Source organism: Phalangium opilio, unplaced genomic scaffold, assembly GCF_054372755.1.
Source record: "Phalangium opilio isolate 3A_F unplaced genomic scaffold, DU_Popi_V2 ptg000329l_1, whole genome shotgun sequence".
Classification (NCBI taxonomy): domain Eukaryota; kingdom Metazoa; phylum Arthropoda; class Arachnida; order Opiliones; family Phalangiidae; genus Phalangium; species Phalangium opilio.
The window spans coordinates 6,501,991-6,521,967 of record NW_028324226.1 but is presented as its reverse complement, the minus strand read 5'-3'; the positions used below and the strand labels follow the sequence as shown (position 1 = coordinate 6,521,967).

Below are 19,977 nucleotides of genomic sequence, written 5' to 3'. Positions count from 1 at the left end.
CGCATTCAAATATACCGGGAAAAATTCAACCAATCAGCATTCATCTTTAGCAGCAGATGGCGCTAGTGGGCCAATAATTGGTCAATTTATTCCCCCCTCACGTCCCCGTTTTGAGAGAAAGTTGAAGGATACGTCCATTTTTTATTTGTAGCCGTTTGGGTCGCTGGTTCCAGTTTTTTGTCGGAAGTTTTTGACGTTAAATTATGTTTTATATAAAACATTTCGTGTTTTTATAACACTTAAAAAACGCGGTTCTTCGAGAAATGATATTGAACGTTATCTCTGGGCTTTGAACAACAATACGTGAGTACAACTTACTGTTTTGTTGGGTATTTTTAGGTTTTCGCGTTAAGCCTTTGTTACCGCGAATTTCCTATCCCCTCCAATGCCTCCATTCCTCCTTGGATTTATTGCTTAAGTTGCTTGCCCGGAACTGTAGCCTAGGCCTAAGTGCCTTCTTCATGCAGGAAAAATCGCTTTTCAAATAAACTATCCACGCCTAAACAGTTGTAGTTCCAGTACATTGAATAACAATACATAGACACGTCTCATATTTATTAATTCGGCTAAGTCCATAATGACTCTTCCAAAGCTGCTGGGAAATTGTTCTCCATTTCTCCCTACCTAACCTAAAAGACCCTAACCCAAATTAGACCAATAAGCAAAATTGAGGTCTTTCTGTCTTGCATAATAAATTTTTTTTTAATTCCTGTTGTGCCTAAAGCGGGTAATTATCCGTGTGTAGCGTTTAAAATAATATTATCTTTACTTTATTACTGGGTTGGGGTAATTCATTAACATTGTGACATGGTTTTCACACTGTTCAAATGCTGTTATAAATGTGAATTAAGCAAAACATGTAGGCCTAAAGGTTCATTAATTTCCCCATACTCCAAAGACAGTTGCTGTAGGATTGCATTTTTTTTATTCTGAAGAGTTTAGTTAAGAGTGATGACTAGTTGCTACTATCTTATCATGTCATTACATCATTTGTCAGCTTCATTGACAGGTTAAATTAATTCTATGTTAAAAGTCAAAAAAATAGGCTTAACCTTAAAAGCACTAAAATCTGTAATCCTAGAATAAAATGACTCAAAAAACTTTATAAAGTGTGGAATGACTTCCAATTCCACAATCAGAGCTCAAAATTAAATCCAAAATCAAACCTTAAAATGATTATTGAAAGAAATCTTTAAAACCTGCCTTGTAATGTTTATTCAAGGAAATTGCATGTACAGCGATCTCTTTGATTGCACTAAGATTACACAAATGTTGAATTGGTTCAAAACCCTTTTTCTAGTAAAAGCTCAAAATTGGCTTCTGATTAAATGTAAACAAATCTCTCAAATATCATGACAAATGCAATGTTTGATTTTGTTGACACTTGACAGAAATTTTGTCTGCCACTTTCAACTTAAGATACCTCATTATTTGTTCCCGTTTTAAGCCCGCCATACAATTCAAAGTCATTGGTTCTCAAATAAGCTCTCCATCCCAGAGTTTCAATCCTCCCACCCTAAAAAAAAGCCTACAACTTCATTTAAAAAGTATGGGGGGGGGGATTATAAAAGGGGGAAGGAGAGTGTCTTTCGAAGGCCACCCCACGAAGATGATGATGCTTCATCCGTGGGCCAACCCAATAACTGGTTCGGTGGTGGTTTTTGGGCCCCCCTACACTCCTCTCTTCGCTCCACTACCTGCCTAGCCCGGAGCAACCTCCTTTTTGAGAGTTGAGACTAAGGCAATGTTAAAAGGGCTGAAGGCCCAAATACATAGGTGGGAGTTTGATTATAAAAATGTTAGGGAGGGAGAGAGGGGACGTAACAGTGGAAAGCTTCTGCTTATGCCCTAGGGCTATGGGGGGATAAAATGGGTTCTCCCCACACCCTATGCTAGACTCACTGTGGATGCTTTATACAATAGGAAGTATATAATTTCTGTATAAGGAAGTTCACAAGTTACATTATCGTGTTTCTTCATATTTTGCCATATATAATATCTGAGTGTGACGTCAATTGAGTAGTGTACAGTTATTACACTTTGCTTTTAAAGGAAAAGTCTCATAACATAATAATAATACCTTAAAAGAACGGCATTTTTCTAAATATAAAAGGAAAATCATTAGCATTTAATTAGTCTTAAAAACGAGGACTACTGTGCAGCATTGGTTTAGTGGCGTCTGCTAAACCGAACCTCTTACCCCTACCTACCTTACCCTTATGTCTACCTACCTTAATCTTATATCTCTCAGCCTGTGAGAATTCAACCAACCCCGTTTGGGTAAGGGGTTCTGGCTAGCAGACGCCACTAAACCAATGGCGGCACAGTTAGTCCTCGTTTTTAAGACTAATTAAATGCTAATAATTTTGTAATAGAGATTATTTATTTTTTATGTTTAGAAAAAGGCTGTTCTCTGTGAGAATTCAACCAACCCCGTATGGGTAAGGGGTTCTGGTTAGCAGACGCCACTAAACCAATGGCGGCACTGTAGTCCTAGTTTTTGAGACCAATTATAAGAGATAATTTATTTTTTATGTTTAGAAAAAGTCCGTTCTTATATTATCTAACCTTTTCCTTTAACGTTACGTCAGTGGGTTTCGTTTTTTTTTGACTTCGTTCATATTCACTAAATTGCTCAAAATATTTATTGGCGAAATAGTCCATTTTTTTAGGCTGATAAGCACCGCGGGGTATGTCAATTTCACGCTTCATCTAATCAAATTGGATTTCCCTTAAAAAAACCTTTCTGTACCTTTCACGGTTTACGTTTTTTTTGCGCCGTTAAATAAATAGCGCTTAAAAACTTCTTCGAGCAAAAATTATACGCTTCTATTTGAGTTACCACCCTCCCATTCCCCGTTTGTGTTGGAATGCTGAATTTTCGATTCCCACCTTCTTCCAGTACTTGATGAGGTGTCTCTTTTTTGTCCCTGTGGAGGTTCGAAGAAATTTTTAGCGAGCTCACCTTTTAATCTTAAATCGATTGCGACCCATAATTCGTAGAAGTTTCATTATTAGTTTATTAGTTAATTGATAATTTGAAGAAAGTTGTCGCTTATTATTTGCTAGCGTTAAAAGTTACCAATGTGGACCAGTTTTTAGTCCAAAAACCGAGAATTTTTTTTTACCGTTCACCATCGCGGAATAATTTGGTGGTGAGAGAATCGCCTCAAATGAAAGTGACGATTTTTTTATGATTCAGCGAAATTCGGAAGCGGTTGTACAGTTAAGATGTTTAGACTTTAAAACAAATTTTATTTCCTCGTTAATTTTTGAATTGCCGCTGTTTTATAATTGAAAACGAATTAACTAATTAATTATTAAAATGGGTAATCAGCAAAGTAGCACGGATTATAAGGATCGTTTGGGTCGAAATAAAGTTGGTAAGTGCCAAGTTGAGAAAGATAAGTATGCTTTTTAAGAGGGCCAATTGACTACTTGGGTATCGGTACTTGACTTGCCCTGATTAAAATCTTGGGAAAACCTGTTGAAAATTGTGATATTTTTGAATGTTTTTAACGGTTTTTTTTATATTATCAATGGGATTGAATGCTTGTTAATATGAACTCTTTTTACTACAAATCTTATTCTTAATTTAAATTATTATATCTTTGATTATATTGATATTATTAATTATGAGTCAGGATCGCGATCCATACCCGCCCATTACCCACCCATTTTATTATGTCCAAACTTAGTTAAGTGTTCTCGAACATTTGTATCTCGTTCGGAGATGTGTGGCCTTCTTTTTGGTCCTTGCTTGACACAAAAGAAGCCAAAGAAGGTTAGGCTAACACAGTTCAGATTGGGATTAGTTAATCAGGCCAGGTTATGTTGGATTTAGTTTCAATTAACAGGGGTTGAGTTTGCGGTCATTGTTTTGTCAGGTAACGATCACGGTCTGTAAGTTCTTGGTCTTTCAATAGGGAGCTAACAGTTCTGACCCTGAAACGTCACACCCTTCTATAGAGTAATATCAGTTCTACGTATGCAAACGTCATACCCTTCTATCTCTTAGCTCAGTGTCATCCCCCCTACCAGGCGCGTACAGTATCCCCTCTTACAAAAGCGCGCCTAGAGGGAGGGATACACCGTCTACTCCCCTCTCTACCGACACTACTCTATCTCTTACTGGAGTTTCATCCCCCCTAACGGTTGGAAACAGTATTCTACACGCAAAAATGCCAACCAGAGACGGGCTGCGTGACGTCAGATTATATCTTCCCCCCAGCCAGTTGTTAGCTCCCTATAAGTCTGTTAAGTGAAGACAGTTAAAGGCATTATGGCAATTTTTGATGAGGAGTATTTTGAATTTTTCTGATTATTTACCATTTATTATGCTTTGACGTGTTTTCCCAGCATAATGGGGTGCCTTTGACGTGTTTTCCCAGCATAATGGGGTGCCTTTGACGTGTTTTCCCAGCATAATGGGGTGCCTTTGACGTGTTTTCCCAGCATAATGGGGTGTACAGGGTATTAGAGAGTGTATACCCCATCAGCCATTATTGGTTGACTGATTTCTTAGCATAGTACATTTCTGGCAAACATTTTAAAGTCACTGTTGCAACTTAAACATTAAGGACTGTGATGGGTAATAGCAAAAGTATTTGCTTTTGGTACAGGGATGCTACAACAGGTCATGGGATACTTGGAAAAGTCAAAATTTCAAAATGGGCCAGGGAAAACTCAAGCTATTTTAAGAATTTCAATAAAGTCAGGGAATTGGATTTAAAGTTGCTAAAATATCTGCAGTTCCAAACATCCAGCTGGGCCACTGTTTAAATACGGTTTTAGAGATATCACGTTTGACCAGACACCGACGTACATCGCGATAGTTTAAGCTTCATTAATCCTCAAAATAAAAATACCTAGAAAAAATCAATGTGCTTGTTCCAAGAAAAAAGGAAATATTCATATATTCATCACTCGGTAGTACTAGAAATGATTTGACCCATTTAAATGATGGTGACATTCAAGAGTCCAAGCCAAGCTCAGATCGAAAAGAGGCGTGCGTGCTGACTATCAGGGAATATTGTTGAATATTTATTCGAAAATAATGCCTTTACCATTCTTTGAATTGACATTCTAGGTGTTCTAAGCCTTGTCAGGTTAAATAAGAAGGTACTACTAAAAATATCATTAGTACCCCTCCAGCCCCATGGCCTCTTGGTTGGTTCTAGGCTTATTGTAACTGTAGTTCCTTCTACCACGTCTCACAGAATCGCTTGTCCTTGGGTCCCTGTTCGAATTATATTGAATTTCATATCCCATCCATATACATACATAAATATAGAACCTCATTCTGAATTTTAATGTAAATCTTTCTTCCCTTGAGGTTAAAATCATCCTAAAACACAAGATTCGTCCCTCAGACCCCATATTGATTTCATTTCCTCCATAAAGTACGTCAATCTCTTACGGGGCGAGGGGTTTCTAAGTTTGTGACGGCCCGTGACAAGGGGGGGGAGGGGTTCTTCGATGCGTGACGTCACATCTAGAATTAATTTTGCTACGAAGTTAGTAAGAGGTCGATTGGCTCTCTTTTGTTCTAGAAGAAAAAACGCAACATTCCAAAGTCCACCGTGGAAACGACCTCTACGATAATTTACCCATCATCGCTTAAATAGTGGAAAATTTAAGCAATGATTTCCTACTTACGCGTACGTGTAGCCAATTTAAACAGTGCGTTTATTATAAACAGACCAGTTCACTGCACAGGGTTCATACAAACCTGTAAATCAGGGAAATAAATAGTTGACAAAAACCTCAGGGAAATTTCGAATTTTTAGTAAAATTCAGGGAAATCAGGGAAATTTGCGTCAAACAAGGGGCCTAGTAATTGAGCAAAATGTTCGTAAACATACCCTCCATAGGATTAACATTACACTATACTTTGGAGGCTCATAACTCTGGTTATATTAGAGATACGGGGATGTCCTTTGAGTATGTTATAGTCCTATTCGCCCCCCACCCCGCTCCTTCTTTAACATTTGCTCCATAGGATACTCCATATACGGGAAAAACCTGGAAAATTCAGGGAAGTATATGGGGAAAAAACCTGGAAATCTCAGGGAAATTTGTTTTCCAAAAGTTGTATGAACCCTGCTGCAGAACTTAGGATATACACGTACGCGTAAAGATTGCTAAATATTATAGAATCCTCGTAGTGTCAGCTTAAACTCTCTAATGTCACTGTTTATTCGCAACTAGCATTAGCGAGGATGAATAGGATCCCCTCTCCGATTAAAATGGTTTCCGATTCAAAGGGTTTTGTTTCTTTCGCGCATTTTTGAAATCGGAATCCCACTTTCTATTATAGACTAAGGTTATCGTGTGACAATGTCCAAACCTATAAAACGTGCCCCTTTACCTAAGCTTTGTGGAAATTTGAAGCTTGTAAAAAAGGCTAGCACATCCAGACTAAAGTTCAATGATAATCACAGGCTAATGATATTTGCAAAAGCTTAAAACCGAAGAGAACTTCGAGCAAAATATTTCTGAGTGGAGCGCAATATCACTCAAGAAAAAAACGGTCTCTTTTTAAATTAATCAAATTAAATTTGTAAATTAATTAAGACAAAAAATAGTGCGTTTGGGGGGAGGGGTCTGAGGAAACGTGACGTGGTTTTTAGGGGAGGGGTCTGAGGATACGTGACGTGGTTTTTAGGGGAGGGGTCTGAGGAAACGTGACGTTGTTTTTAGGGGAGGGGTCTGAGGAAACGTGACGTGGTTTTTAGGGGAGGGGTCTGAGGATACGTGACGTGGTTTTTAGGGGAGGGGTCTGAGGATACGTGACGTGGTTTTTAGGGGAGGGGTCTGAGGATACGTGACGTGGTTTTTAGGGGAGGGGTCTGAGGAAACGTGACGTGGTTTTTAGGGGAGGGGTCTGAGGAAACGTGACGTGGTTTTTAGGGGAGGGGTCTGAGGAAACGTGACGTGGTTTTTAGGGGAGGGGTCTGAGGAAACGTGACGTGGTTTTTAGGGGAGGGGTCTGAGGAAACGTGAAGTGGTTTTTAGGGGAGGGGTCTGAGGAAACGTGACGTGGTTTTTAGGGGAGGGGTCTGTGAAAACGTGACGAAGTGTGATCAGGGGGGACGGGGTTGTCCGAAAATGCGTGACGTAGTTTATGGATGGTACCTAATAAACTGTTATTTTTTTTTCTTTACCCAAAGTAATGGACAGACTACGAAAAAGCCTGCGTGAAAGTTTCCGTAGACGTAAAGATCACACGCCAGAATGTAGCAAACCGCATCAGTGGCAGGCTGATGAATCAGCTGTTCGAGCTGGAACCTGCAGCTTCCAAGTTAAAGTTCGTGTTATATTTAGTTATTATCAATTAATCGCTTCTAATTTCCATGAAAAGGTTATCGGGCTCCGACCTAATTACGTTTCATTTTTTCTTTTTTTTTATTCTTGTAATAACAAAAGTATCTGGGATGCGTGGAAGTGTTCGAGTCCAGAGGCATGCAAGTTTGCGAGGAGGCTTTAAAAGTTCTAAGAGTGTGTATTTAATTAATTCTAATTAGAACTTAAAAGACTTTTTTAGGTCCTATCTTATTCTTGATTTATTTTTAGAACTCAAGACGACGACCTATTAGGGGAACTCTGTATGTTACAGGGGATGGCTTGAGAGTAGTTGATGATGAAACTAAAGTAATTATGCAATTAAATTTTAGTCTGGACGAATGTTTCACCCACAGGGTTCATACAAACCTGGAAAAATCAGGGAAATAAATTGTTGACAAAAACCTCAGGGAAATTTAGAATTTTTAGTAAAATTTAGGGAAATCAGGGAAATTTGCATCAAACCGGGGCCGAGTAATTAAGCAAAATGTTCATAAAAATACCCTCCATAGGATTAACATTACACTAAATTTTTGGAGGCTCATAATACTGGTTCTAATAGAGATACGGGGATGTCCTTTGAGTATGTTATAGTCCTATTTATCCCCCATCTAACCATACTAAAAACGTACGGCTATGACAAACAGGGACCGAGTAATTAAGCAAAATGTTCATAAACATCCCCTCCATAGGATTAACATTACACTAATCTTTGGAGGCTCGTAATTCTGGTTCTAATAGAGATAGGGGGATGCCCTTTGAGTATGTTATAGTCCTATTTGCCCCCCCCCCCCTTTCCTTCGTTAACATTTGCTCCATAGGATACTCCACATACGGGGAAAACCTGGAATATTCAGGGATTTATATGGGGAAAAACCTGGAATATTCAGGGATTTATATGGGGAAAAACCTGGAAATCTCAGGGAAATTCTTTTTCCAAAAGTTGTATGAACCCTGCGTGACCCATTTTCGATTTAAAAAATGTATTAATGTTAAATTTAATATATATATTAGGGGTTAATAGTTGACCAAACAATAGAAAAGGTCTCATTCTGCGCCCCAGATAGAAACCACGAAAAAGGTTTCTCTTATATTTGCCGAGATGGAACGACTAGACGGTGGATGTGTCACGGGTTCCTCGCTATTAAAGATTCTGTAAGTGTAAGGATCTTATTCTTTAAAGTATACAATTCTCTTTTGTTTCGTACTTTCGAAATATCTAAATGAAGCTGAGATTGGTTTCTAGGGAGAACGACTAAGTCACGCGGTGGGTTGCGCCTTCGCCGTTTGCCTGGAAAAGAAGCAAAAACGCGACAAAGAATCTGTCATGATGAACTTTGACCCCAAAACTTCCACATTCACACGCACAGGCTCATTCCGCCAAACGACAATGACAGAAAGAATCCAAGATGCCGAACCTAAACCCGTAGAAAAGGGTAAGTTTATAGTTTTATAACACTTAAATTAAGTGTAAGATTATCTTTGGGTTGTATTGAAGTTTCCATTAATTGTTAATATTCTTCATTTAGCAGTTGTGCACCAAGAAAGTTCGGATAATAAAGGCTTTGCTGGTAAATATTCTCAATGGCTAATTAAACTAAGTAAACTGACCCTTAAAATTAGACTTTATTGAAAATCCCTATTAGATAACTTAATCCAAACTTGGGAAATCTTTTAAATAGAGGTGTGCAGTTGACTGTTTCAATATAATAATTCGATCCGGTGTTAGATAAGCCCATTTTCATTTCAGTATTGGATACTACTATCGAATACTATTCGCGCACGTCCGGGGGGGGGGGGGGTTAACTATTCGCCGGACGTCGGGGGGGGGTTAACTATTCGCGCACGTCGGGGGGGGTTAACTATTCGCGCACGTCGGGGGGGGGGGGTTAACTATTCGCGCACGTCGGGGGGGTTAACTATTCGCGCACGTCGGGGGGGTTAACTATTCGCGCACGTCGGGGGGGTTAACTATTCGCGCACGTCGGGGGGGGTTAACTATTCGCCCACGTCGGGGGGGGTTAACTATTCGCCCACGTCGGGGGGGGGTTAACTATTCGCCCACGTCGGGGGGGGTTAACTATTCGCCGCACGTCGGGGGGGTTAACTATTCGCGCACGTCGGGGGGTTAACTATTCGCGCACGTCGGGGGGTTAACTATTCGCGCACGTCGGGGGGGGGGTTAACTATTCGCGCACGTCGGGGGGGGGTTAACTATTTGCAATTAATCGGGTAGTAAAAATTTACCAAGCCCTAACTATTCAGTATTCGATTTGGAATAAACTGTTCAATTCGGTAATTGATAAGAAACTTGTTTAGTATTCCGTGACCAGTGGTATTCGCACACCTCTACATTTTACCATAAAGCTATTTGGAAATAAAAATTTAAATCCCTAGGAAGATATATATTCCACTAATCTTTCCGTTTCTTCTCTTGTCTAGTTAATGAGAGGGTGATAATGGATCCGCCACCAGCTCCTCCGGTCAAAGCTGTTCATAATCCTTACGCGATTGAACGACCGCACGCAACTCCTATGCTTCTGCAAAGGCAAGGGTCATTCAGGGGTTTCGGGGCTCTTAACCAGACCTCTCCTTTCAAGAGGCAATTGTCCTTGCGGATCAACGAGTTACCTTCCACGTTGGACAGGCAGAGAGCCATGTCGCTAGAATCCTCCGATATTTTCTCTTGCCAGAACGGAATGTCTGGTGAGCGAGACACCAACGTGTTTAATAAAAGTAATCGGTCTTAGTTTTGCCCTTAAATTACTAACTCTTTGGGATGGATTACTACCATTGCTACTAAACTATTTTTACAAACAACTTCGTAGACTAACGTACCATTTTTGATTTCATCTTGAGATAAGGAGGAAAGATATTGTTTAATCCAGAATTTTGTCCATTCTTTTTTTTTGTGTAGTGGCACCGATTCCAGAATCATCACCAGTTGTCGAGAAGGATTCCTTAAGTGCCATCTGCCAACAAGTGTCTCAAGGTCTTTCTCTATTGAGTAGCGACGATGACGACGCATTTTTATCTAATAATAAACTGCCGACTCAAACGGAATCTTTTAGACAATCAAATGGTAATTATGTTTTTGAATTCTAATGAGGTCTGAAAGTTCCTTGTCCTTGAGAGATTTCTAGCCTCTAACGCTTAGTAACTAGAAACGTTGTGAACACTGTGTGCTGTTTGTTTGCCAGAAGTTTATAAGATACAGGGTTCGTACGGAACCTGGATAAGTCAGGGATATGGAAAATAGGGGAAAAAGTCGGGGATAAGTCAGGGATTTAAACAGGGTTCGTACACGACCTGGAAATCCTGGAAAACCTGGAAAAGTCAGGGAAATTGAAAATGGGCCTAAAAGGTCAGGGAAATTGAAAATGGACCTAAAAAGTCAGGGAAATGTCAGGGAAAAATATATTGAAGGGAAATTTAAAGTCTGGATAACAGTATAAGGGTGACCAGAAAATGTGTTGTCTGAGATTTGACCAGAGCCCTAAATTCGCGGAGCTCGCTTCGCTCGCTCCTGTTATAATTGCTTTACTTAAGTTAAATTTAAACGATTTAATTGGCTTATTTTTATAACAATAACTCGTGCAAAAATGACTAGTGAATTTAGATTGGTCAGGGAAATTTGTGGAATTTAGTCAGGGAAAACCTGGAAAAGTCAGGGAATTTCATTCCAAAAATTTTGTACGAACCCTGTTAAAAATATTTACTAAAAAGTCAGGGATACGTTAGGGATTTCGTTTGTTATATCAAACCATGCTTCGAGCAATGCTAAATATGAGTCTGGTGTGATGAAGTGGGCTCTGGTAAACACCTTAAAATGGTCAGGGATATTGCCAAAATTTGGTCAGGGATTACCTGGAAAAGTCAGGGATTTTCAATGTAAAAATTTCGTACGAACCCTGAGATATATTCCTTAAGTTTGACACAATAGGGAAACAGCAAAAAGGCTGGACTTGAAGAAGGCTCCTCCCTTTTACATCTACATGGTGGAGGATTTTATTAAGTGGAAGGCTAGTGGGGGAGTAAAGCTGATTGGTCGAGCAGGGGTATGACGTTAAGTAGGAGGGGTTTCTTCCTGTACTGCTGTGTCCCTATTTATACTTAGTAACGGAAGAGACTTACTGAGAGCTAGTTCGAGAACGACGCGCGAATTGACCACAATCGGTTTTGCAGTCCATCTGCCTATTTAGTTAGTCTGTACTAAGCCTTTGACAGCGCCTCATCAGGTGTCGCTTTACGAGAGTCTATGGCCTACGTCACTTCGTGACAAGCTCTCAGTATTCATTGACAAAATTATGAAACATGACCTTACGATGGTATTAAACTCTTTTTTGGTTATTTTCTTAGTTGTAGGTAACCCTTGGACAGCAAACAATACGGAACACTGGGTCTCTCCAGGTAGCGAATATCAAGGCACTATACCCAAAAGCACTTCAAACCCCAGTGATATCGCTCTTGGTAAACCACCCCTGACATCCCCACCCGCCGTTCCCTTGTCCAGCCTGCCCGTCTCTCATCAACAACCAATTGCCCCTCCGAGAAGAAGCAGCCCCAATTTTTCGCATTTGAGAAGTCAATCGGTGGGTTCGGCCGAAGCCTTTTACCTAACAGCGAAAAACTCCTCCCTAGGAACGACCACCGCCCCTGCTGGTATCGTTCCTAATCAGCAAGGTCCTCCGGTACCGCCAACTCCTAAAAACCCTTACGAATGGTCTTCGCAACAAACTAGTTACCAAATTGGACAAGGGAATTCCGGCTGGACCAATGGATCCTCTTATAACGCCTCCGCGATGGCTACCCATCAACAACTTGCCCACCATCATCAAAGTCAAGTAAAACCGGGAACTTTTAGTGATCCTTTTGACGCGGAATGGGCAGCCCCCGTGGCGGGAAACGCTTCACGAGCCAGTACTAATCCGTTTGTTCAGAATTCGGTTAAAACATTCGAAGTTCAGATGTAGATCGAGCGAAAACTTTTTATTTTAAATTTTACTATTTCTAGCAGAGTTAGAACTATTCTAATGACAAAGATACGTGTGCGTGTATATATATATTGGATAGATTTTTTTCCATCCACCTTGCTATTTAAATTTTCTTCCGAACAGACTGAACATGGTTACCCAAAAAAAAGGCCTTAAATGGACGAGTAATGATAGGTTTCTTTTTAAAAGACAGTTTGGTATAAATTATTTTTCGTATGTTTCATAGGAAATGGATACTCGCGTCGTATGAAAGGGGATTTACGTTGTTTTGAACCCATGGTATTGAAAAATTTCTATCCAATATTACTTCTTTAAGTAACCATTGTGATGTTCTTCAATCGTCTGCTTAGTTATGGCTAATTTAGTGGCAGGGCTTAGAAGTTACATGCCATTGACTAGTTCTTTTCGCGGGATACTTACCAAGGCTTAGAAGTTACTTTCCATTGCGTAGTACTATTCGCGGGATACTTGACGAGGCTTAGAAGTTGCTTTCCATTGTGGAGTACTCTTCGCGGGATACTTGACAAGGCTTAGGATTTTCCAATGAGTAGTACTCTTCGCGGGATACTTGACAAGGCTTAGGACTTTCCATTGAGGAGTACTCTTCGCGGGATACTTGACAAGGCTTAGGGTTTTCCAATGAGTAGTACTATTCCCGGGATACTTGCCAAGGCTTAGAAATTACTTTCCATTGAGTAGTACTATTCGCGGGATGATTTGACAAGGCTTAGAAGTTACTTTCCATTGAGTAGTACTATTCGCTTGATGCTTGACAAGGCTTAGAAGTTACTTTCCATTGAGTAGTACTATTCGCGGGATACTTGACAAGGCTTAGGATTTTCCATTGAACAGTACTATTCGCGGGATACTTGCCAAGGCTTAGAAGTTACTTTCCATTGAGTAGTACTCAAAAAGATGCATAATAACTTCCTGAGAATGACCTACCGTTGATTAACGGAGGCATTAGGCCTCTCGGTTTTAAATAGTCTGCTATGCTTCTTATTGAGATAAGGCTAACTGACGTGTAACGTAAGGGTCAAATTAAGCAGATGAAAGATGAAACCATCATGCTAGCCATCAACCATTCAAAATCATTAGGCTTACTTAATAGATTAGTAATTTCAAAATTATCGACGAACCCTATATTTTAATTAATTAAAAATTAGCGGGGTAAGCCTTTTTTTTTTTTTTTCCTCTTAATACCTAGGTGTAAAAAAGTTTAAAAATATAAGCAATATATGTAAATTGCTTTAAAAAAATGTGTTTGAAACGATGACACAAAAATAATACCGCTGATAAAATAAATAAAACAACAACTTGGAGAAGACTTTTTCTTTTAGTCAACGGAAACATTTTTTTATTTTTATCAGTTTTTAAGTAACTAATAAAGAGAGGAGATGAACGGTTCATTAACAACCTCAAAATTATAGTTTTAATTATTGTTTTTATTTTTTGTGGGAATGAAAAAAGACAATCCTTAGGTATTTAAGTCGGTAATTATACAATACCGATACAAAAAAATTAATGGTACTAGTTGGTAGTACTATCGTAAGCTATCGGTTGGTAAAAATGATGTCGCTAACTTTGGTGAAGAAATAAAATAAAAAAACAAAATGATCGAAGAAATAACCAGCGTTGTTTAGCCGCCGCCATGATTAGTCATTGAAAATAAAATATATATATATTGGTGTGAATAATACTGTAAATAACTAACTATAAAAGGCACAGTTTTTTAGACGTTATTATTATTAAATAACGCGATATTAATTAATATTTAAATTCAATAGAAAAAAATAAGTACCCGAAGTCCCGAACTACGATGCTATGCTACAATTGCCGCCCGCTTTTAGCCACCAAGATTAAGGTGTTTTTTTCTTCAGGCGCTTCAAATATTTCTAAAGAGACTTAGACTTAACTATGAATATTTAATTTGAAAGCAAAATAACATTATATATATAGAAGTCCTTAAAGGGAGGGTGAAGTAGAAAATCAAGTGATTTTTTTTTATCGATTCTTCTACTAATTACAAGACCAGTCTGCATAGTCAAACATTCAGGAAATACCAGCTCCGAGTGATTTTAAAATTCAAATTAGGTTCAGATTTTAAGGATAATTTTAAATAAGGACCTCCGACCAATCACGTAACGCCCTGCCTTTATATTAACAAAATTCTCGTGGCACGCGTGCTCCATGTCTCGCGCCACGATTATCACGTCGCGCGCCTAATTTTATCAAATCTCGTGATAAATTTCATTCAACACGGAACATGCCACGAGAATTTTGTTAATAAAAAGGCAGGGCGTTACGCGATTGGTCGGCAGTCCTTGTTTAAAATTCTCCGTAAAATCTGAACCTAATTTGAATTTTAAAATCATTCGGAGCTGGTATTTCCAGAATGTTTCACTATGCAGACTGGTCTTATAATTAGTAGAAGAATCGATAAAAAAATCCCTTGATTTTCTACTTCACCCTACCTTTAAATTAAACTGCCTTGAAAATTACACTTTTTCCTTTTCCCCCCAAATGTGTTACAGTTGTGGCTGGCTGGATGGCTTCTCTTAGAAATCACTGTTAAAATTAAAATTAGGTTTCTTTCAATGCCGCGCGCGTTTTATGATCCATATCACCCACGTTTTAGATAAAGTTTTTAGACGCTTATGAAATTTCAAAAAAGTATATAATAATTAATATTCTCCGTAATCGGCTTTTTTTGGGCCAGTTAAAAAAAATACAAACAAATTGCAAAATAACTATAATAATATTACAAAACTCATGTACAGTATGTAATTAGTAAATGTTGTCATATTGTCAAATTATTAGATTGCATTAATGAGTAAATAAACAGAGAGAAACGGAGAAGACAATTTTAAAGAGAAAAAAATAAACATTTTGTCCAAAATAAATTTATTTTGGTTAAAAAAACAACATAATCTTATATTTCCCAGTGATATTTAAATAATTGTTTTTTCTGTTTTTATTTTAATTTTAATCTTCTATGAAATGATCGGGGGAGTTTTTATAGAATGATTAAAAACTTTTATGATTTTGATCGATCGATCGATCGAACGTTCGTGAAGTCATTAATGTTTTTGATCAAGAGCTTATTTAAGTTTAATCAAATTAAATTTAATGATTAAAATTTTATTTAGATCCAAAAAATGACAGTCAAATGAGAGAGAGAGAAAGAGAAAAATTAAAAACTATCCGCTTTGAATCAAAAACAAATGTGTGGGTAATTGATTAATTATGATCGATGATAATTGCAGTTGTAATAGTTTTTATAAACAAAACTGCTTTTTCTTGTAATAAAAACAAAATATTTCAATGCAATTTAAGCCTCATCTTCTAACGTAAAGGTTAATGAATCCTTAAAGGGAGGGTGAAGTAGAAAATCAAGTGATTTTTTATCGATTCTTCTACTAATTATAAGTTCAGCCACTATAGTGAAACATTCAGGAAATACTTCCGAATGATTTTAAAATTCAAATCAGGTTCAGATTTTATGGATAATTTTAAACAAGGACTGCCGACCAATCGCGTAACGCCCTGCCTTTTTGTTAACAAAATTCTCGTGGCACGTTCCATGTCTCGCGCCACGATTATCACGTCGCGCGCCTAATTTTATCAAATCTCGTAATAAATTTCATTCAACATGTAACATGCCACGAGAATTTTGTTAATAAAAAGGCAAGACGTTACGCGATTGGCCGGAGGATCTTCTTTAAAATGATCCTTTAAATCTGAACCTAATTTGAATTTTAAAATCATTCGGAGCTGGTATTTCCTGAATGTTTCACTATACAGACTGGTCTTATAATTAGTAGAAGAATCGATAAAAAAAATCACTTGATTTTCTACTTCACCCTCCCTTTAATGAATCTTTAATGGATTTACAGTGTTTATTCATTGTGTTATCTGTATCAGAAGGGGATAATAGAGGAAGGATGACACTCTGTATCCTCTTAATACTTTAGTTATGTAACCTCACTCTTTCCAGGCCCCCCTCCTTTTTTGTTTGCTTTCTTGCTCATCAAACTATAGATGGGCATCGCACCGTGGGGTCAATTCTATAACTGTTTGGTATTTACTAAATCCTCAGCTTCAATCAACCCACAAACCTCATCTTGACATGGGACAAAAATTCACAAGCGCATGGGCCTTGGCAAATATTTAAGCGCTAATAGAGTAATGATGAGGGAACTATTTATCGCGTATGTGATTTGGTTTAGTAACCTTGCTCCAAATGTTAAATGATGTTGGGAAGAATGACGTTACACTTACCCCACTTTGTGGTACACTTCTCTCGAAGAGAAGTATTATATACTTCTGTTTGTATCTACTGCAAAAACAGCTGATTTTTGTTTACGTTTGCGTTGTCATGGCAACCTGGGACTATAGCGGAAACCATGTCATTTAAGTAAGTTATTATTGTTAATAGAAATAGAGCTCTAATTTTAAAAACATATTACAGAAACAATATTTGGGAAGCTGCAATTGCACAAGCAAAAATTAAAAACGAAGGTAATTGAAAAAAACAGTTTTTTTTAATATATAGTTAATCAAAATTTTTGAATTTTAATTGTAGAGATTAATACACAAAGTGAACGAACACTAATTATCGTTGGAAATAAGAAATCTGTAACGCTTAAATATTCTTTAAATTTTATGACTAATTAATTAAGTTAATCATTTCTTTACAGGGAAAAACGACATTAACTTTTAGATTTGTGGAAAAACAAGAAACTCCTAAACCCACATTAGCGTTAGAATATTTGTACGCGAGACAAAGTAAAAATTCTGGATCGGTAATTTAATACATTTTTTAGTCGTAATAGAGTGCTGTCAGTTGTGACGTCAGATCCAAGGTTAAACGTCACGAGTCTGCCTTTAGCAATGAGCGGCCATGACAGTTACCGTTTTTTCTTTATGGGAAAACAGCATGGGTGACGTCACACCGGCGCTTCTGACAGCACTCTATAGGGACTTGGCATTACTACGTCATGAAACGTCAGGCTACCTTCCACTAGTGCTAAAAAACATACCAGGAGGAGGGGCTTATATAGCTTTCATTCTGTAAAAAAAACATACCATAATGGCGCTGGGGGCGGAGTTAAGTCCGAATTGCCAAGTCCCTATAGAGTGCTGTCAGTTGTGACGTCAGATCCAAGGTTAAACGTCACGAGTCTGCTTTTAGCAATAGGCGGCTATGACAGTTACCGTTTTTTCTTTATGGGAAAACAGCATGGGTGACGTCACACCGGCGCTTCTGACAGCACTCTATAGAGAGCTTTCAGTTGGAGGAGGAGCTGAGTCTCGTGACATAATTTACGTTGCCATATTGGTGGGTTTAAAGCAGGAATGAAGCTACAGAGGTAAGACCTGGGAGGGTGTGACGTACTACTATCCCATCTGAAAGCTCTCTTTTGTTGCTAGTTTTATTAAATTAAATTTAATTTAATTTCAATTATGTTTAGGGTAAAGATATTTGTCACATATGGGAATTTGGAGGTGGAACTTTGTTTACGGAATTACTTCAAATTCCTATCAAAGCTGAAATATTAACGTAAATAAAATTTTATATTTTTAATTTAATTTAAATTAAATGTAAAATTTAAGTAATATTAGGTCATTGTCAATCATTTTCTCATTGGATCTTTCGAAACCCGAAGAATTATGGTTCACATTTGAAACTCTTCTAAAAAACAGCTTTGATCAAATTGAAAAATGTTTAAAATTTGAAAATGGTAGCGATGTGACCTTAGAAAAGCTGAAAGAAACCGCTAGCAAAAGATTTGGGATTCATCATCCTGTAATTAATTAGTCCGTTGTAATTAATTAATTACTAATTAAAACGGACTAATTATTTTCGCTGTTTCAGGATAAAGATTTTGTGGATGTTTTTCCAGTGCCATTAATAATTGTGGGAACGAAATACGATCTATTTGAGGTTAATTAACTTATACTTAGTTTTCAGACTAGGAGGATTGATACCATGTACACCAGGAGACCAGGCTACTTGGCGGACAAAGTGTATTACCAATTAGCCTAGCCTCCAGGTGTAAAAGGTATAAATCCTCCTTGCCTGAAAACGATGCATATTCGATTTGGTTAATCCAAAGAGAATATAGGGGAGGAGTGGAAAGAGGGGAAAATCTTGTTGCTCTTTTCTACCGCGCATCTTCAATGCGCAGTACCGAGGCATTTCCGTTTGAGACATTTAACGGTATCGTAGGTGGCGCGACTGAGCCGGAAACTCCCTCGTACCATTAGTATAATTTAGGGGCAACAATGTAATTTAGCCTTGTGGAGCGGGGGAGCTTCAACTCCTCCCCTATATTCTCTTTGGTTAATCATAGCCCACTTGATCACGCTGGCGGCACGCACTGCAGCTAGCGTGATCAAGTGGGCTATGGGTTAATAGAGCTATCTCAGTTGTGACGTCAGTGCCCAGGTAAAACGTCACGGCCTTAGCTTTGGCAGTTGGCGGCCATATTTGGTACCGATTTTATTCTATGGGCAAATAGCATGGGTGACGTCACACTAAGGTTTCTGAGATAGCTCTATTGATTTTAAAATATTTTTTTAGAATTTTGAGCCCGAAGTTCGTAAAGTGATTTGCAGGACATTAAGATTTTTGGCCCATTCTCACGGAGCAATGCTTCAATTTACTAGCTCTAAATCTGAGAGTTTAATTGGAAAAATGAGATCTACTCTTAGTCATCTTAGTTTCGGGACAAATTTAACAAAATCCTGCATTATAGACTACACTAAACCTATTATAATTCCCTTTGGAGCTGATAGTTTGGAACTTATTGGTATACAATTATTTTAACGCGTCAATTTAATTAATTTCAATTCAATTTTGAATTTTATAGGTGGAGTTAATTCGAATAATGATTACGCTAATAAAACATTACCCAGGTAATGACCTCAATATACAGTAGTGGCACTCCATTTTAACTACCCATAGATCTCAATGTAGTCGAAGGCAGGGAGATGCCATTACTCTAAAAGACTTAATAAAAACGTGTCGATTGACATAAAATTAATTATTACAGGTGTTTGGATATGTGGAAGGATAATTTTGTATCAGTTTTCCCACAAAAAGTAAGCAAAGAGTCCAGAGGGGCGTGGCTTAAATGGCTCCTCCCCTTTCCACCAAAATGACCGCTTAGTGACATCTACAGACTGGGGGAATCCCGGCATGGGAATATTAACATTATCAAACTAATATTTATAGGCTTCAAACGAGAGCGTAATCGATGACCCAGGAATTGATCCTAATTTTGAAGAAAAAGATATTGATTTTATGAAAGTTCAAAAAGACAAAGTATGTGTTTTTTTTTTCATTGAAAACTGTTGTGTAAACTAAGATAAATTATTTATCTTAAAGGAATTGAATGAAAGAATTCAAGTTCACAAAAGAATAATTCAAAATGATGATTATTTTGAAATGTAAAAAGATGTGTAAATAAAATTTTTTAGAGTATCAGACTCGGCAGTAGTGTTACTGTTACTGTTCCTTTTCTTCCTATAATTTGTGATTTCCGCGAGCGCGTGATCGAGTGGGCTATGGTTATCAGTCTGGGAAATAGCACACTTCTGGTCCAAAACCAGTTTATTAATTGCTTGGACTAGT

General features: G+C 38.0%; 3 protein-coding genes across 8 annotated transcripts in view; 2 read left to right on the top strand and 1 right to left on the bottom strand.

Moving 5' to 3' along the window:
* LOC149610564 (choline/ethanolamine transporter flvcr2a-like) overlaps positions 1-19,977 on the bottom strand; it is a 159,344-nt gene that overhangs the window by 115,680 nt on the left and 23,687 nt on the right. The gene's annotated exons all lie outside the window — the stretch shown is intronic.
* Positions 120-15,668, top strand: numb (NUMB endocytic adaptor protein). Of its 6 annotated transcripts, XR_016376711.1 has the most exons (11): positions 2,886-3,383; positions 7,173-7,309; positions 7,429-7,500; positions 7,576-7,653; positions 8,359-8,505; positions 8,591-8,780; positions 8,874-8,915; positions 9,787-10,080; positions 10,262-10,426; positions 11,704-12,762; positions 13,168-15,668. XR_016376711.1 is itself a non-coding variant. In XM_089859299.1 (10 exons), the coding sequence occupies exons 2-10, from the start codon at positions 7,175-7,177 to the stop codon at positions 12,315-12,317; spliced, it is 1,737 nt and encodes a 578-aa protein (XP_089715425.1). In that variant the 5' UTR covers positions 120-303; positions 7,173-7,174; the 3' UTR covers positions 12,318-15,668. The 6 variants fall into 6 exon arrangements, 5 of the variants coding, with proteins under 5 accessions (XP_089715425.1, XP_089715422.1, XP_089715421.1 ...); XM_089859299.1 differs by lacking the exon at positions 2,886-3,383 and adding an exon at positions 120-303 and having other exon boundaries at positions 11,704-15,668; XM_089859296.1 differs by having other exon boundaries at positions 2,882-3,383; positions 8,877-8,915; positions 11,704-15,668.
* On the top strand, positions 16,732-19,832 carry LOC149610568 (cytoplasmic dynein 2 light intermediate chain 1). Its single transcript, XM_089859038.1, has 12 exons — positions 16,732-16,755; positions 16,810-16,859; positions 16,924-16,976; positions 17,039-17,143; positions 17,813-17,901; positions 17,964-18,147; positions 18,217-18,285; positions 18,925-19,153; positions 19,214-19,259; positions 19,397-19,445; positions 19,579-19,668; positions 19,732-19,832. Exons 1-12 carry the CDS (start codon positions 16,745-16,747, stop codon positions 19,795-19,797), a joined length of 1,041 nt encoding a protein of 346 aa, XP_089715164.1. The 5' UTR covers positions 16,732-16,744; the 3' UTR covers positions 19,798-19,832.